The sequence below is a fragment of the Fukomys damarensis genome, unplaced genomic scaffold (genome assembly GCF_012274545.1).
Source record: "Fukomys damarensis isolate Sample0158 unplaced genomic scaffold, DMR_v1.0_HiC HiC_scaffold_37, whole genome shotgun sequence".
Taxonomy (NCBI): Eukaryota; Metazoa; Chordata; class Mammalia; order Rodentia; family Bathyergidae; genus Fukomys; species Fukomys damarensis.
Genome location: NW_022900949.1, coordinates 4,772,844 through 4,791,612, shown reverse-complemented (window position 1 = coordinate 4,791,612; position 18,769 = coordinate 4,772,844). Strand labels below are relative to the sequence as shown.

General features: G+C 40.1%; 1 protein-coding gene and 1 pseudogene across 1 annotated transcript; one reads left to right on the top strand and one right to left on the bottom strand.

Annotated features, from left to right (window-relative positions):
• Positions 1-2,764: 2,764 nt before the first annotated feature.
• Positions 2,765-3,694, bottom strand: LOC104851128 (olfactory receptor 7E24). The gene has a single exon (XM_033759815.1). The coding sequence runs from the start codon at positions 3,692-3,694 to the stop codon at positions 2,765-2,767; it is 930 nt and encodes a 309-aa protein (XP_033615706.1).
• Positions 3,695-9,926: 6,232 nt separating this feature from the next.
• On the top strand, positions 9,927-11,185 carry LOC104851133 (annotated as a pseudogene).
• The last annotated feature ends 7,584 nt before the right edge of the window (positions 11,186-18,769 follow it).

The following is an 18,769-nucleotide window of genomic DNA, read 5'->3' as shown; positions in this document are numbered from 1 at the left end:
CACTGAGCTAAATCCCAGGCCCTATGTATGGAGTCTTTATAGCTATGAAAATCTTTGCTATGTTCTCTGAAAAACTGTCCGATTATTGTGAGCCAAAGGTGTCTACTTATTATTTAGCAAAAATTTTTGTTTTTAATTAGTCCCATGTGTGCCAGGAGAGAGATAAAAACTGGGGAATCAGAAATGAATTTTCTCTAAACACATGCATATATTTGAAAAAAGAAAATACAGAATGTCCTATGATGTCAGAAAGAAAATGACAACTTGAGATACCAGAATATTTTATTTGAAAGTTGTGAAATTGAATCTTTTAGCATTTGTTTTGCTGCTGATATCTACTTTGAATTTTAGCCGTATATTATATATAGTCATTACCTATTAAGATTTGGAGGAGCTTTCCTGATGTGTTTAATCCATATTTAATACAGTAGTTTAAACTAGAAATTAACTCAGACGTCAATGATAAAAACAACCTGCCACACTTGACCTACTGGTAAGGGGTGAGGACAAGATTCCAAATTAAATTGTCATTCTGTCTGTCCGATCCACAAGTCATGTTGTTTGTTAACCAGCATAAAGTTTTAGCAGAGGTTGTTATGTCTACACTGTAGTTATATATGCGACAGTTAAACTCTTTTCAGTTTTCAGAGTTGGAGAGAATCCTAACCTGAGTTGATTTCTCTTGTAGGCGCCGAGAAGGACAATTTACAAGAGAGGAGCAGGATGTGGAGAGCTTAAAGGACAGCATGGAGTGGGGAGTCAGGCGTGAGAGCAAAACCAATCATCGTGATCTTTACTCCTTAAGTTCCATGTCCTTTCTAAAGTGCAGGCAGCCGTTTTCACCCCTCTGCCCATAGCGATCTACTTGGGACTCCTAAGGGTAGAGCACAGTAACAAATGGGTCCCTGCTGGAGGGACAGGAAAGGGAAATGGAGGCTCGGATCAACAAAGGGACTATATGTCAGCATCTGCCTGGTAAAATGCCTTGGGTGCGGTATCAGACAGTGTTCTGCAAATATTTCTTCACTTTTTTTTTTTGGTACTGGGGATCAAACTCGGGTCCTTGCACTTCCAAGGCAGTGGCAGAACCACTGAGCTAAATCCCCGGCCCTCTTCATTGGTTTCTATCCCACAACTTGTAATTAATTACAGAAAAGCACAGAGCCCCCATTTCCTTTTAACGTAACAACACAGGTGCGTTTACTCAGAAACGTTGTGCACAGAAAATAAAACAAGTTACACGGAGTACATAATAGCTGCTGCCATTAAGGAAATCTTTCGTGAGTGCTTCATGGCGTTATGGTTATTTTCATCCTCACTACTGTCCTTCTAGTCTCGACTGTAATTCTTTGGAGATGCTGAGGAAGAAGTTTCCTGACACCCATACCATGCTGCCATGGGTTAGATGTGTACGAGAAGCAAGGCCAGTGCACGAGGAAAGCAAAACTTTGACTGAGATTTTTGTTTCCCGCAGTAACCCAGTACAAACCTTTTGCAGTCCTCTGAGCTGAAACTGTGCACAATCACCATTCCATCCCACTGTCCAAATGTCCTCATGATGGGAGGCAATGTTTCCAGGAGCCCTTCCTCCATCCTGAGTTGGGCTGTGTGTCTTACTGTGGGATGCCCAAAACATATCTCACAGTGCATATCTCCCCGAGAGCCAGAAAAAGGTGCAAGAACTCCCCAGAGAATTGACAGGGACAATGTCAAATCTGGGTTTCTTATTTCATGGCTTTCCTATGAACCTGGAGGAGGAGATAAAGACATCTCAAGATTTTAAACAAACCTTAGAAGAATTGACAGGTTTTGTCACATCTCATTACCTGGAAATCTCAGTGCACACAGTTTATAACGATCCCTAGCACTCCATGTTATTTGACTATTTGGAAATTCAATGCAAGTTAAAAAAATAAATGTCAACAAAACTTTTGGGCCCTTCCTTTATACAGAAGAAGTCCTAAGAGTATTATTATCTTTGATAATGTTTTTCCTTTTTCAACCAAGTCTTCAGCCTTTTTTTTTTTTTTTTTTTTTTGCTTATTGTAGAAAGATATATATGGTGAGCCATCATGGTGAGCCTTGACACAGGCCTAGCCATAATTGAACTTTGAGTCACCTGACTGGCACGGACGTGCTGTCGCCCATAGCCACTGGCGAGTTCAGCTGGTAGCAGATGTAACCCATAATGGTTGTTGTTGTTTCCCTCTGGAATGTGTGGGCGGTACTCTCGCTCCCGTGCAGCCCTCGCTCCCATGCAGCTGAAGAGTATAAAGGTTTACACTTTTGGTTTCGGTTTGAGCCTATATATACCCCACCCTGAAGCATAAACGGGGCCTTGCTACGAAGAGAGCATGAGCCTGGAACTAAATTCGTGAAACTGCTCTCCTGTTGTTCTTCCCTCGGGTTTGGGACCTGCTCGCAGGATTCTGACGTCGCGGCTCGCGACAGATATACATATCTAAAGGTGCTATTTTAAGCAATTTTAGGTGCAGAGTTCGGTTACATATATTATAATATCTTTTTCTGGAACTGTCACTTTTACCCATCTCCAGAATTTTTTCACTTTCCCAACTAATATTTGCCCCTGTATGAAGAACACTAAATACTAGCCTTCAAACATCTGTGACTCTGTAATGAAACATCATATAAAGTTAAAGACATCAAACTTCAGAAACAATAAAACCAAGGGATTTTCTTTTTTTTTTTTAAACCACATTTTCTAAATTACATTCCAAAGAAATGAATGGCAAAGTTCCTGGGATTAGATTTTCCAAAAGTGGAGCCTCTTCACACTGCTGCTGATGTCCCTGTTCCTCAGGCTGTAGATGAAGGGATTCAGCATCGGGGTGACCACAGTGTACATCAGTGAGGCCACCATGCCCTTCCTGGGAGAATATGATGCACTTGAACCAAGATACGTTCCAAGGATTGTTCCATAAAATAAGCAAACAACTGAGAGATGAGAACCGCAGGTAGAAAAGGCTTTGTACCTCCCCCCAGGTGTTGGGATTTTCAGAAGGGCAGAAACAATTTTACAGTAGGAGAAAATAATTACTGACAGGGGAAAAAACCCAAATAGCACACCAACCATATATGATACTATGTTTTTGATTAAGGCATCAGAACATGAAAGGTCAAGAAGTTGATGAGGGTCACAAAAGAAACTAGCAATTTCCACCTCTTTGAAACAGGTAACTTGTAAGGCTGTTAAATTCTGCATCTGGGAATCCACAACACTAACAAAGACTGACAGCAAAAGTAATAAGATACAGCGGTGAGGGTTCATGATGACTGAATAATGCAGGGGGTGGCAGATGGCCACAAAGCGGTCATAGGCCATCACAATCAGAAGCACGTCATCCATACCTCCAAAAAAGATAAAAAGAGACATCTGAGTCAGGCAGCCCACATAGGAGATGACTCTGCTGTGAGTTAGGATGTCCACAACCAACTTTGGGACTGTAGAGGAGGCGAAACCAATGTCAGCCAAGGACAGGTTGGAGAGGAAGAAGTACATGGGGGTGTGGAGGTGGGAGTCAGAGCTGACAGCCAGGATGATGAGCAGATTCCCGAGCACTGTGACCAGGTACATGGACAGGAATAGTCCAAAGAGGACGGGCTGCAGGTCCGGGTCCTCTGAGAAGCTCATGAGGTAAAACTCTGAGACCGTTGTGAGGTTATGTCTTTCCATGTTGCTGGGGCATGTTTAAATAAAGTTCGCTGAAAAAATGAAACAAAAATATCACACAAAACTGCATATATCCTGAGCTCAAGTATTCATAAACAAATAATTTCTAGCCAATACAGTCTTCAGCAGCGTTGCTCTCTTGTGATAAACCCCACCGTAAAGGCCCCATTGTTGGGTGGTTTGTTTTCCATCCCCCTCTGCACACTCGTACATTACTGATGCTGTACTGCACAGTGTAAGCAGACCGAGGACACAGATTTCTGAAATCCTGGATCACATTAAAATGCGGGAAATTTTTTTCAAAAAAGTATAGAGGCCCTTTAAGAAAATATGATTCTATTGAAAGCAAATTGAAAAATGTTTAAATATTCCATATTTTATATGCATAAATGCTACAAATTTCCTTGACTAGGGTGTCTACAAATACTGTAAAAGCTAGGACTGCATTGTCTGAAAATGAAATTCAAGTTAATTCTCTTCAATCAGAACACATTGTTTTGAGCTATTGTGCTAACAAATGAATTTTTCATTTTTTTGCTTTTTTCCTGATTTCATCTTTTAAGGATGTAAGAATTTACACAGACTTTGTAAACAAATTGTGCATAAATTTTGTTTGTGAATAAATTATTCAATATGAAACTTTTATCCCAGTGTTTGTTGCAGTCAAATTTATAGATTGCAGGTTCAGATTAATGGGTATAATCTTCAGACAGAATTACAAGTGTAGATTAGTTTCCAATGCATTTGTCAAGAAAAATAATAAATGATAGAAGCACTTTTGCCTTTTAAAATTTTATATTGTGTATTTAATCATACAATATTAGTAAAATATGTTTTTTTCATTGTTTATTTGTATATTTAAGTTAAACAATACAGTTATGATAAAATATCTGCTATATAGGACATCTCCTTTTTGACTCTATAGTATACCATAGCTTGATAAAATGCTTTGCTGCTGTTCTGATCCTAAACCCTCTTGTATCCTATTGATGACACTGGAAACAAAGAAACTCCTAAGGCCCTGCCCAGTCCTGGATTTCCTAACTCTAACCAACAGACTTCCACATCAATCTCTCCTGATAGATGAGTTGCATTTTTCATATTTCAGCTATTTGATGGAAACTAGGACCCATATTTCCATCAGGCCGTTCTGTGACTTAATTTGGAAGAATCCCAAAATTGTACATGAAATAATGTAAGCACACCATAGAACTCAGGTGCAATAGAAAAAGGTATGTGAAATCTTGTAATCGCACATGAAAAATAATGTGCTTTCCCCTTGTGTGCAAAACGAGGATAAGAATTACATATCTTACTTTGATGCTGTAGAAAATACTTTGAAAATCATTTAATTTGCATCACTGTTGATTCTAATTCAGGGATATATTTGTCATAGGAATATAATTCTCATATCTCCAGATACTTTAGGCCTAGTGTAAAAATTAATCAGAATATTTACATTTCTTTTTTCTCATTGAGTTTATTGGTACATTTTAGGTATACAGTACAGTTACATTCATCATTGGGATCTTGTACCTTTCCATGACAGGTCTTGGTTCTCATTTTTTCCCCTTATCCCTGGCCTCCGTTCACCCCCTCCTCTTCTCCTTATTTACAAATACTTTGTTTCCATTTTTTCATTTCTCATATTTTTTCTTTTCCCTTATTACCTTTCCCCTACACTTCCCACTTTCCCCACAGCTTTAGAATATTTACATTTCAATTTTTGAGTCATTTTCATAAATGAGAGTTGAGTATCACTGTCTGAGAATATTGGCTGGTATTCAGAAAGTTTCCCATTCCTATTATCAATAGATATTAACATAAATAATAATATTTACATCATCATTAATATTCTTTAGATATATGACCAGTTACCTAAAAATATGAGTTCTTGTTATCATTTTTCTTGGTCACCTGTTCCCAAAGGAATCTGTTGTTATGAATTTCATGGGTAAATTTCTTGTCAGTGTTTCCAGCTCAACACGGACTGATGAATCTTCAAGCAATTTTCATATAATTTACCTAAAAGGGACCTAAAACTCATCTATAAGGAGTGTGTTACAGAACATCTATTTCCCCCCAAATAGACTAGGTTATATCCACAAGTAGTGGTTTTTGGTCCTCTTCAACCAATTCACAGAATTGTAGAGCGGTGGGGGGAGGGAAGGAGAGCGAGACCTCATTTACCTTGTAAATTTTTTATTACGATAATATTTTCAACCCTTGTGCTTCTTGCCTTGTAATTCATGTTAAACTTGTTAACATGAGTTCACATTTTCCTTGTAGGACTGCTTTCATTCCTTCCCATAAGTTAGACCTTTTTGTTTTTGGTACCAGGGATGGAACTCAGGACCTTGCACTTAGGAGACAGGCAGCGGAACCACTGAGCTAAATCCCTGGCTTCGATTTTGTTTTTAAAATAAATACACCTAATCTTAAGCAAGTAAGAAGGTTATTATGTACAGTGAACTGCATTCAAATGGCATGAGAGCCTGAAATATGAAGTTTTTAATTTACCTAAGCTTGAGGGAGTCACCTGCTCCGTTCTCCTTGTGCCTTTGTAAAAAACAAAACAAAACATTAACATCTCTGTTGTGTTTTGTTTTGAAATAACTCATAGAGGTACAATTAATTGGATTATAGCGTCCATGTGTCCGTGACACACAGAGAAAAAAACACAAGCGATTTTCGTTTTGTCTTTCCATCTATGGAGCATTTGTGAAAGGAATGGTGCTGCAGAAAATATGATACAAATTATCTTCACATCATGATCACTAAGGGCAAGTATTGTGACTCAAAGAAGGGTCCATTCATGTTGAACATAGGTTTTTATTTTTGATGTCGTCTCTGTGCCAAATAAGCTATAGGTCTGGGAGATCAGCTGTAAAGCAAGTGCATCATTTCTCTCTCTCTCTCTCTCTCTCTCTCTCTCTCTCTCTCTCTCTCATATTCATACTAACACAAACAAAATGTCCTCCAACAGAAATTGAAAGGAAGAGTATAGGACACAGAAGATAACTGGTAGGAATATACTTATCACTGATAGTAATGACAGCCAAATTTTTATTTGTTCTGATTTTATACACATTAACCCTAAATAGAGCACTCCTCATCTGGGTAATCCTTAGTGCATTGGCTTCAAGTAAAATTTAACACTAATGACAAAGCTCTCTCAGAGATATTAAAGCCCTGCCCTGCACCAAGGAAATAATAAGGATTAAAAAATGAATTGACTCAATAAAAAGAAGAGAAATTGACAGATGCGGTCTGATACACTGACATTTTTCACTGCTTCCAATCCACAGAAAGATTTATGAAGAGGTTCAGGGCTGATAATCACAGGCGCTTTAGAGGCGCGTTGGCAACACTCATTTCCTAAAGAGAAATGAAACCAAGACATGACGTTTCCACATTTGAGTTGGTGGGAAATTAGTGCAAGCTTGGGGATGAACGTGGGACGCTCAGAAATATCGTACAGTGGGGGCAGGAGAGAAATCTGTGCTGAACGCTCAAGAAAGCCGCTCTCAGCTCTTTGCCAGTCTACGATGGACAGAGCTGGTGCCAATCACTGTTTTGTTCTGTGAGCTTTCAGAAAACTCACAAGGGCCCAATGAGCAAGGGGCCTCTCCTGAAGTGACAGAGAATTAATAGTCTGCTTGTGCTAAGAGACCACCTCACAGAATTACCCCGTGTCTGTAATCTGACAACCCGATTCCACGGATTAATTTTTGGATATAACAACCTAACCCAGGTTCCATTAAAATGACAGATTCTTCCTTTTTAAAAATAAGTGATAACGATGTAAGCAAATATAACTCTGGGAAGACAGAGAACATGAAATAAAATGAGTCACATAGAAGAAATTGCTCAGTGCCTGAAAGACAAGAAGCCCTCAAACCCAGTTCTTGATGTTATAGTTAGTGTCTTCCTCTGTATCCTGACCATTGCCTTTATAATCCTTCTAGAGCACGCAGGAGACACTGAAGAAGGGCACGTTTTTCTGCTGTCACGAGTGAGACATCAATGGAAGTAGAAACAGGGTGAGAAAAAGCAATTTTGAAATCATTCTGCTTTCCCCTCTACAACCAAGATCATCAAATTTCCATTCCATATAACTGATATTTTTCATATTTGTACCCTCAGATCTGACCACCAAAAATATGCTTCTCCTCAGGATGGGGAAATAATAACTTAAGCATCCTTCTCATATCAGTGAGGTCCCTTTGCACTTACTGGGTGATGCTGTTTCTCTGCTGGGTCATAGTCAAGGAGAGCAGGTCCAAAGACCCTCTTTTGTCTGCTGCCCAGTGAAGGCTCAGTCTGTCCTCAGGACTGAAATTAATACAATGACACCTAGGAGCTTCATGATACAACACTAGAGACTCGGCCACAGGTACGGAGCGGGAAACAGGACTGGAGTCACTAAAGGGCTGGAGGCTAATTATTGACTACTCTGTGACTTTGGGGTCTCAATGCACAGAACTCATAATTAGCCAAAGCAATCCATGCCACCACAGTCTCTATGGACTTCCCAATCCAAATGGAAGAAGGAGACAAAAGGAACATAAATACCCACAATAGATTTCGGGTTCTTCATCTACTCAGATAAAACTAGTCTAATCTGCAATAATACATAAGATCCTAATAAGATTACTGACATTTAGAAATGGGAAGAAAGGGGCTAAAGGTGTAGGGAAGGTGGGATGGGTAGGAGAAGGGTAATAAGGGAAAAGAAAAAAATGTGAGATAATGGAAAGATGAATATAAACAGAGTAGGTGGTGTGGGTCACGCACACCCTGGGGACTTTCCTGCCTGGGCTTTCATTCTTTCTGGCTCTGGACCTAGCACTAGACAAGACACATAACGGTGCTTGTGTATTTCTGGGGTACACACTTTCCACAGAACCAACGCTCTCCATGAAACAGAACTTATTGCATTCAAAAAAGTTGTATAAATTGTGGAAAACTTTTTTAAAAGACAGACTGAGAGAGAAGGGGAGTGGATCTTGATGCACGGTCACATTTTAGGATTTTCAGTCACTTGAGAAGTTCCTGGGATATGACAAGCTTCTTCCTTTCTGCCACTAAATGCAATGAAAGATCATTAAACAATTGTAGAATTATATTGCATAAATATACTTGCAATTTCAATGGTGATACAGAACAGTCATGGTGACACACTCATGGGGCTTATCTATTTGGGAGGCTGAGGCAGGAGGACTGCTTTAGCCTAGGAGTTCAAGACCAGTTTGGGCATCACAGTGAGATCCCATATAAACAACAACAACAACCAAAAAAACTAGTGGTTCAAATTCTTATTTAAAAGATGAGATGAATGGACATTTTGGCACAGCCTGGCAATCCCAGCAACTTGCGAGGGTGAAGCAGGAGGATCACAAGTTTGTGACTAGCTTGGGTAAGTCAGTCTCTGCCTCACAATAAATTTAAACAACTTTGGGGAAGTGGCTCATCATTCCTTATCTCATTCCATGAAACCTCCTAAAATAAGAAAGAAAGAAAGAAAGAAAAAGAGGAGAGAGAGAGAGAGAGAAGAGAGAGAGAGAGAGAGAGAGAGAGAGAGAGAGAGAGAGAGAGAGAGAGAGAGAGAGAGAGAGAGAGAGAGAGAGAGAGAGAGAGAGAGATTTCCCTAATTCAGAGTCCAAAAGTCCACATAGTATAGTACCAGCTCTAGGCAGAGACTCATAGTGGATCTCAGGCTTGCACACACGTGCATATGTGTGTGTGTGTGTGTGTGTGTGTGTGTGTAAGAAATTCACATTTAAACATGAAACCAGTGAGGCTGGAGCACACCATTATCGACTTCCCACTGGACTCCATGCCCTTGTTTGTTTCTGTTTTTTGAAACAAGGTCTCCTTATATAGTTAAGCCTGACCTTGAACTCACTTCGTAGCCCATCCTGGCCTCAAACTCTGCAGTTTTTCAGCCACTTCTTCCTGGGTGCTGGGATTGCAGGCCTCCAATATTACACTTGGCTCACACTCCACTTTTTAAAGGTTCCATCCCACCTCTCACTGTCAAACTGAGGACCAAGCTCCCAACACATGAACTTCTGGAGGAAGCATCTAAATCATATAGAAACAATAATAAGCCTGAAGCACACATACTTTATTTTGAATTGCTTGCACTCAAAATATAAACACTTGGTTGATTGCCTTTATGCTGCTTCATGTATTCCAAAATCCCTTCTTTTTCAACAGGTATCCTAGCTCTATGGAGCCACAAAATTTAACTGCTGTGTTGGAATTTCTTCTCCTGGGATTCTCAGAGGACCCAGACCTGCAGCCCATCCTCTTTGGACTGTTCCTGTCCATGTACCTGGTCACAGTGCTCGGGAACCTGCTCATCATCCTGGTTGTCAGCTCTGACGCCCACCTCCACACCCCCATGTACTTCTTCCTGTCCAACCTGTCCTTTTCTGATATTGGCTTTAGCACCACTACAGTCCCCAAGATGCTGGTGAACATCCACACACACAGCAAATCCATCACCTATGCAGGCTGTATAACTCAGTTGTCATTTTTTACTCTTTTTGGATGTTTGGACAGCCTGCTGCTGGCAGTGATGGCCTATGACCGCTTGGTGGCCATCTGCCACCCTCTGCACTACCCAGTCACCATGAACCCCTGCCTCTGTGGCTTGTTGGTGCTGGTGTCATTTTCCTTCAGTCTTTTGGATTCACAGGCACACTGTGTAATGGCATCACAACTTGCATTCTGCTCAGATGTAGAAATCCCTCATTTCTTTTGTGACTTTCCTCAGCTTCTCAAACTTGCCTGTTCTGACACCTCCACTAATAACACAGTCAGAGTTCTCCTTGGCATCATCTTTGGTTTTGTTCCTATCACAGGGATCTTCTCCTCTTATTATAAAATTCTTTCCTCCCTTCTGAGAGTCTCATCGTCAGGCAGCAGGTATAAAGCCTTCTCCACCTGAGGCTCTCACCTGATGGTTGTTGGCTTATTTTATGGAGCAGGACTTGGGATGTACCTCAGTTCCTCGGTCTCTGTTTCCTCCAGGGACAGTTTGGTGTCCTCAGTGATGTATACCATGGTCACCCCCATGCTGAACCCCTTTATATCCTCAGCTTCAAACTTGCCTGTTCTGACACCTCCACTAATAACACAGTCAGAGTTCTCCTTGGCATCATCTTTGGTTTTGTTCCTATCACAGGGATCTTCTCCTCTTATTATAAAATTCTTTCCTCCCTTCTGAGAGTCTCATCGTCAGGCAGCAGGTATAAAGCCTTCTCCACCTGAGGCTCTCACCTGATGGTTGTTGGCTTATTTTATGGAGCAGGACTTGGGATGTACCTCAGTTCCTCGGTCTCTGTTTCCTCCAGGGACAGTTTGGTGTCCTCAGTGATGTATACCATGGTCACCCCCATGCTGAACCCCTTTATCTACAGCCTGAGAAACAAAGACATCAAGAAGGGCCTGCAGAGAATCGCCAGTAGAATACAAACTCATTGACTCTGTCTGTGTCATCTTTTCATAGAGCTAGAGGCAGCTGCAAAATCAAAGTCAGGCAACAAGAAATCCTGAATACACAATCGTAGTGTTTATATCCATATTTACTTGTAAGTCTCTCTGGTTTGTGTTAACACAACCGTTCCCCTTAGGAGAACTTTAATGGAGCTGAGGAATTATTCCAGATAACCACTTACATCATAATCACTCAGACTATGTGTAATTGTGTGTAAGCATGTCAATACATCCTTCTGATTTCCCTTACCCATTACTCAGGTCTCGTAGACTAAGTCTATAGGCGAGGTACAAGTCTGGCTGGGACAACCACACCACACATATGTCTCCTTGCACACTATTGGAGGCCTAGCTCTTGCGTTGAGCCTTGTCTATATCCGGCTATGGCTTTGCCATCCCCCCTAGTTGGATGCCTCCCTCGCCTCCTCCAAGGACACTCCAATAACCAATCCTGTTAAGCCAAAAAAATTACTCCCTCTTTGCCACTCCCTCTTTCAAAACTTTATAAATTGCTGCCTGAACTTATTAAAAGTGGAAGCATTCCAGAAACCTCCCCGGAGCCTGCTTGGTGATTCCATGCCTTGCCCTCCAGTCTGAGTCCCTGAATCTTTGTTCCGCAAGCGGGCTTGTGGACAAAAACAACATAAGTCTCATTTCTACCAGCTGCAAAACTACCATACCTTCCTCTTCCTTGATACTTATTATTATCATTTTTTAAATTTCTACCTGTTAACGGGGATGAAATCTCATCTTTATGCTTGTCTGAGGCACTGTTCTCATCACTGGGGCAGAACACCTGAATCAACAGCTTACAGGAGGAGAGGGTGATTTTGGCTCACAGTTTGTAGAAGTTTCAATTCATGGTCAGGTGGCTCCAGGAAGAGGCAGCATAGTGGAAGGGGCTTGGGGGAGGAAAACTGCTCACCTCATGGTGAATGGGAAGTATAAAGTGAAAGGAGGAGTCAGGAGGGGAGAGAAACCCTTCAGACCACACCACCCAGACCCCCATCTTTTCTGGTCAGACCCCACCTCCTAAGAGCAAGTCAAGCATGAGCTCCCATACTCTGGTCACCTTATAAAGCCCCACCTATGAGCCCATGAGGGTCTTGGGAGACCCAAGATACAAGCCATACCATTAATCAAGACATCAATGAAGTTGTCACTTCTTAATGGTCTTGAGCAGGTAGGGTGGTGATTTAATTTTCTGTCCAATCGAAAATAATTTGGCATTGAAGGGGAATTATTGATTCTAAGTTTGAATAAAGAGTTAGCAAGTGGAACTTTCCTAGGGTGGGAATGAAAAATCAAGCCATATGGGAAGAATGAGGTAACCCCAGAATACTAAGTGAAGATGATATGAAAGACAGGCTGTAGTCCAATATACCTCCAAGTCACATTTGATCTTGTTTGCTACAGCCTGTAAGATTATGTACTCAGATGTATAATTTTCATTAAATCAGAATATTTCCTTCTCACAAATAGCTGCTACCATCTTCTCACCCTCTTTTCCCCAAGAATTTCCTTGTTCTTTGTTGCATTATAACATCATTTCATGTGATTGGCTCTGCTTTCTCCAAATGGCTTTCTCCAGTTCCACAGCCGGTTACCATCACACAGCCAATTCAGCTGCAACAGATTCCTCTGTTTGCTTCTGTTACTTGGAAACCTCACATACTGTGGCTGCAAGGGAATGGGGCCTTGCATCAGAAACACATTCCTTGGGGAGAACCTTTCATCTCAAAGCTACATAGTCATGAAAACTCCAAGATGGAGGGGATTTCCTGGGGTGGGGGCAGAGAGAGTTCCTGCCAGGTGCTCTTTAATCCCAAGGGATGCCCCCTTACATGGTGGGGATGATTTATTTAATGAGGACCGATGACTCATTGGCCCCTTGGGGCTTGATGAACGTCAATATTTCCTTGGTGCTCCCCACCTGTAGGTTAGTGATGCTGCCCAAGAGGAGACCACACTTACGCCTCTTACTGACTTGAGTTAGGATGACTTCGTGACAGACTCCATCTCTCTGACCATTCCCTGGGAGAATTTGGCTTCAGCATTGACGGAAAAGAAAGAGGTTGTACTTTTAAAAAATGGATTGACAGCTAAGGGAGTCACAGTACTATAGAGAGTATTGTGTGTGAAAAGAAGAATTTAAAAAACAGTGCAGAGGGAGGGGAGACTGGGAGAGTAAGAGGGTAGTAGGGATATTTAGATACAATCAGAGTTGTGTGTGTGTATGGAAATGTCACAGTGAAGCCCATTAATTTGTACAACTACTATGTTTAAATTATAATACTTTAAGAAGAACACAGAAGGGATAGAGATGTAAGTGGCATGATATCATGTCTCTGCTTTCTTGTTTATTTTATTTCTTTTAGGTTTTCATGGTATATCTGGTGACACTTGGTTTAACATAGCTGTTTTTATTGTTTTTCAGTGACATCTTACTGTGTGTGACTGAAATCCTATTCTGTTCTTTCCAATCATTGACTTAAATTTTGTGAGGTGAATTTTAGTTCATGTTGACTGATTTTTCTCATTGATCTAGTCCTGCAAGTATCTTATTCTCTGACTTTCTACTATTAAATGCCTTTGAGCTCATCCAATGACACCAATTAGTGATGGAGCACTCTACTGTGTCAAACTGAAAACCTTCACTACCTTTTCAGCTATTTGCACCTATCATCTCTGAGAATTAGATTGTAGATGTCTTAGTGTTTTATATTGTCCTTTTTGGATTTAACCTTTATTCAACTTTTGGTGGAAAATGGCTAAGGGGGAAGTGGGAAGGGGAGGGGAAAGGAAATAAGGGAAAAGAAGAAAACTGTGAAAAAAGCAAAAAATGGAAACAAAGTCTTTGTATATAGGGAAGGGTGAAGGAGATGAAGGGAGGGCAGGGGTATGGGGAAAAAACAAGAGCCAAGATATATCATATAAGGGTACAAGATCCCAGTGATGAATGTAACGGTATTGTTTGCTTTAAATGTACCAATAAACTTACTGGTGCTTTTTTTTAGTATAAAACATGGGAATTCCAGGAGAAAGTAAAAATTTTAGTAATATGGCCTGAACTTGCATGTTTTATGCTTCAGTGCAAGGATCACAGGTAGTACTGCAATACAGTGATTTTAATAATTGCAAAATGTAACAGTTATTGCGATGGTTGGTGAGTATGGGGACACTACTTGGTAGGCAGGAGGCTCAGGGTGGGTTCTTCTGAGGAATTCAGCTGAGAGCAAGGTACAGGAATAATCTCAGGAAAGCGTGGAGGAGCAGTCCAGAGGGAGGCAGAGTCATAGGGTGTTTAGGACTCTGGAAGGCAGATGTGTTGGGGCTTATGGAGTAAGAGCTGATTGGAGGCCACTGCAGGTCCTCCTCAGCCCCACAGCAGAGGTACATTCCTTAAAAGGGGTAAGGGACTTATGTGGAGCAACCTTCCTGGTGTTAGTGGTAATACTTTGCCAACCTAATATCTAGCTATGAGTGAGGAGCATAGTTCTTCCAAAAAATGTTAATTTCCATGAGTTTGACATCTTAGCATCTACTTGTATGCAATAGTTTCTATTAATGTATAACATTTCCTCTGTGCATCATAAAGGTTCTTTTCTCATTTAATTAATCAATTACTTTGTTTGTTGTTTTGTTTTTGAGACAGTCTTCATTCGTAGCCCAGGCTGGCCTTGAACTCATGATCTTCCTGTGTCAGCCTGCCAGGTACTGAAATTACAGGTGTGTACTACTATGCCTCGTTCTTTTATTTCTGACTTCTTTTCTTATTTTCTGCAAAAGCACTTGAGTTTTTTATTTCTCCATCTCCTTCCTTTCTTCCTTCTTTTTTCAACTCCCTCCTTTCCTCTTTTTCTCTTTCTTTTCTCCTTTATTTCCCACTTCCTTCTTTCTTCCCTCTTTTTCTTTTGCCATGAGCTTAATGGATGTTTGCATGTTTGGCAGGCCTTAATTCTTCTCTTGATTTTATGGTGCAATCTCTTTGCTTTTGTATTTACTTTATGATTCCATTTTCTTCGACAGTATATGAGATTGCTCTTCACCATCACTCAACAAAACAAGGTAATATTATTTTCTTTGCTGTGCTGGAGATCAAATGCAGGATGTTGTACATGCCAGGTGAGTACGCTACCAGCTCCTCCAAACTAGGTATTATTATTGTAAAATACTGTTTATCTTTGAAATTGTTCACCATGACACATTCACCTTGATTCAGTTTCAATTTTCATGCTTATTAGCAAAAGCGAACAATTCAGTGATTATCAGGAAAGGTGTTACCTGACCATTTTAAATCCCTTGAGGCTGTTTTGCTGTCTGATATTGGGTTAGTCCCTGCTTAACTATTTTTTTCTTTCTTTTTTGGAGGGGGGATCAGGGATTGAACTCAGGACCTTATGCTTGCAAGACAGTCAGCACTGCTGAGCTAAATCCCTGGCCCCTCACTATTGGTTTTAATTAGAGCTCTGTACACTAGAAGTATTAATATTTTTGCCAAATAGACTAAAATATCTATTTGAATATTTCAAATGTAGTTTTTTTTACAGTAATATATGTATCAATTAATTAATTTATTTTTGAGACAAGGACTCACTCTACTGTCCAGGTCACTCTCAAACTCCTGGGTTAAGTGATTTACCAGCCCCAGCCTCCTAAGAAAGTGGGACTGCAGACATGAACCACCACACCCAGCTACCCATGTGTTTATAAATTACATAGTAAACCTTCAGAAAAGTAATGTAGAGAGGGAATACTGTTTAAAATTCCTTGTAGTTCTGGTTTGGTATTCATAGTTTCTCAGTTGTTCTTTGTCATGGAAGTATCTTATTTCCCCATCCGTTTTGGAAGAACGTTTTGCAGGATGCATCAGTCTAGGTTGGAGTTTGTTTTCTTTTAGGACTTGAAATAACTCACTCCAGGCTCTTCTTGACCTGAGGGTTTGTGTTGAAAAGTCTGCTGTGATTCTGATGGGCTTTCCTTTGCTTGTGATTTGTTTCTTTTCTCTTACTGCTTGTAGTATTTTGATCTTCCATTGGGTTTCTGGGATCTTGATTATTATATGTCTATATGTATTATTTTTTTGATCATGGCTAGTTGGAGTCCTATATGCCTCACTTATCTGTATGTGAAATTCTTTTGCTCTGTTTGGAAAATTGTCTGTCATTAATTCTCTGAACAGTTGTTTTTTTATGTCATTTGTAATTTCTCCTGCTAGTTCATGGATTTCTATCAGTTTTATATTATTATTCTTTGCATCATCTAAGAGATTTTAGAATGATTCCTCATAATCCCTTACTGTTTTTAAGGGATATGTCTTTTCATGGTCACTGACTGCTATCTTCTATAGCTGAAATTCTATCTTCACATTTGTTTACCCTACTGCAAATGCTTTCCACAGAACTTTTAATCTCTTGATATCTTTTTGAATATTTAATTTACTCCATTTCTTTCCTCTGTTGGTCTTCAAGGTTTCCATTTGTTTCCTATGCTTGGCATTCATGGTTCCCATCATGGCCCTGAGCTTATCTATTTTTAATCTGCTTTATTTTCCGCGAGTTTCTAATCATTTCTTTCATTCTTCTCACCATCTCTGTGCTTACCTGGGAAATTATTTCTATTTTGAATTTTTCTAGAGCCTCATTTATCTGTTATTTTTTAAATTCCTGTGCTATGGGTTCAGGGTGTCCAGCTAGTTGATTGTCAGGCTTTCCCACCTCATTTCTGCCAGAGTTTCCCTTTGGTATGGTCTGTGTTTGTGTCTTGTTTAAATGTCTTTTCATTTCTATTTTTTGTGGGTACTTTCCTTGGTTTAATTCCTGGGTTAATACTTTGATCTTCCAGATATAGGTGGCCTTTAGGTCTTGAGTCTGTAACGACTGAGGAAATCTCATTTGCATTATACCAGGGAGGATAACTGATTAGATCAATCACAACACAGTAGCCCAAGTGTTACAACCAGCAACATAATAGCATTAAACACAGCTTAGAAAATGACAATATTTGTACTTATTAATCTATCACCTTTAACTGTGTGAATTAAATAAAAATTGAGGAGCAGCTCAAAATATGTTTATTGTGAATAAACACTTCAATATAGCCACTTTACCCTTCAGGATGGGGACTTAGAAGGAGTTGGGAGGAGAGGAATAGATAGATAATATAGAGAAAGGTTATAAGTGAGATCACAGGACACAAGAAGAGCACACAAACTCTAGGGAGCTGTTGAAGACAAGAAGAGAAGACAGAACAAAATATTCAGAAAAACAGAAAAAAACTAACAGCAATAGGGAGACTAGAGGTTGTAATCACTTCTTTTATAACTAATGGCAATTGAGAGAAGGAAAAAGAGAAGAAAGGTAAAAGAAATAAAATAAATTAAAATTAGGATACAAACAGGAACAAAAAGGGAGAGTAATGGAGACCAAGATGGGAGAGAGAAGAGTGAAAGAAAAGAATATAAGAAAAAGAAGATAAAAAAGAAAAAATTGAGAAAAGAAAAAGATAGAGAAAATTTTTTTAAATGATTAAAGGTAAGAGAAAAATATTACTTTGAAAATAAAAAAATACTAATAAAAATAGAGGGCCTCCTACAGGGTATGACTGTTGACACAACAGACAGTGTGGGCGGAGTGTGCAGGTCTAAGCTAATGAGTCTCAGCAAGGCAGCAGCTGTCCCCTGAGGTTCAGGCTGATTTTTGGCTGCAAGGCCCGAGTTGACATCTCTGACCTACTGCTAGGTTGAACCCTGCAAGTTTCCCTTGCTGGTTCTAGCTGTCTTTCCCCTGAAGTTAGACCAGGTTCCGATGTGAGGTGCTGGTCCCTTTAGCTTAACCAACTATGGTGGTATAGTGTGCCTTTATCCCAGATTTTCTTCACTTTTCCAGTGGGCTTCAGTTTTCGTCTGGGAGCCTCAGAGAGGCCCTCTTTCTCTTGTTCACAGCGGGGAGGGGTGAGATCCCCGGTCTCCTCTTGTGGGCCATGTGGAAGGAGCGGGCCTAGCACATGGTCCAGAATGGCTGCTGATCTCCTCTGTCCTGCTGGGCTGAAGGGACCAGAGAGTCACAAGCTGATGCAGGTTTCCTCTACTGCATTGGATTGAAGGGCTGGCAAGATCTTATAGATGCCTTTTTCTACCGTTATCTTCCCTACCCAGTACTATTTATTATTGTGTAAAAGCCTTTTATTTTTATGTAACCTGTACTTACAGAAAACTTTTTAGAACTCATGCCTATGTTTTTACTTATTCAGATTCCCAAATGTTAATGTTTTACATGTTTTACAATGTTTAGTTTTTAAAATTTATCCCTTTCTGCTTTCTCTTCCTCTTTTTCTTTCTCATTCTCTCCCTCCTTCCTCCTCCTCCTTTCTTTCTCAGACTAATATTTTTGGGAATACTTTCAGATGTAATGCATTGCACATACGGTCTGTATTTATCTGTAAATCATTTTCATTATTTTTGCTTATATTTTCAGTTAAATTCTAGATATGTATTAGTATATGTTTGTGACATAGTAAATGGATTTACTGGAGCTTGACACATATGCATAGCTCATCTTGATACTTTTAATC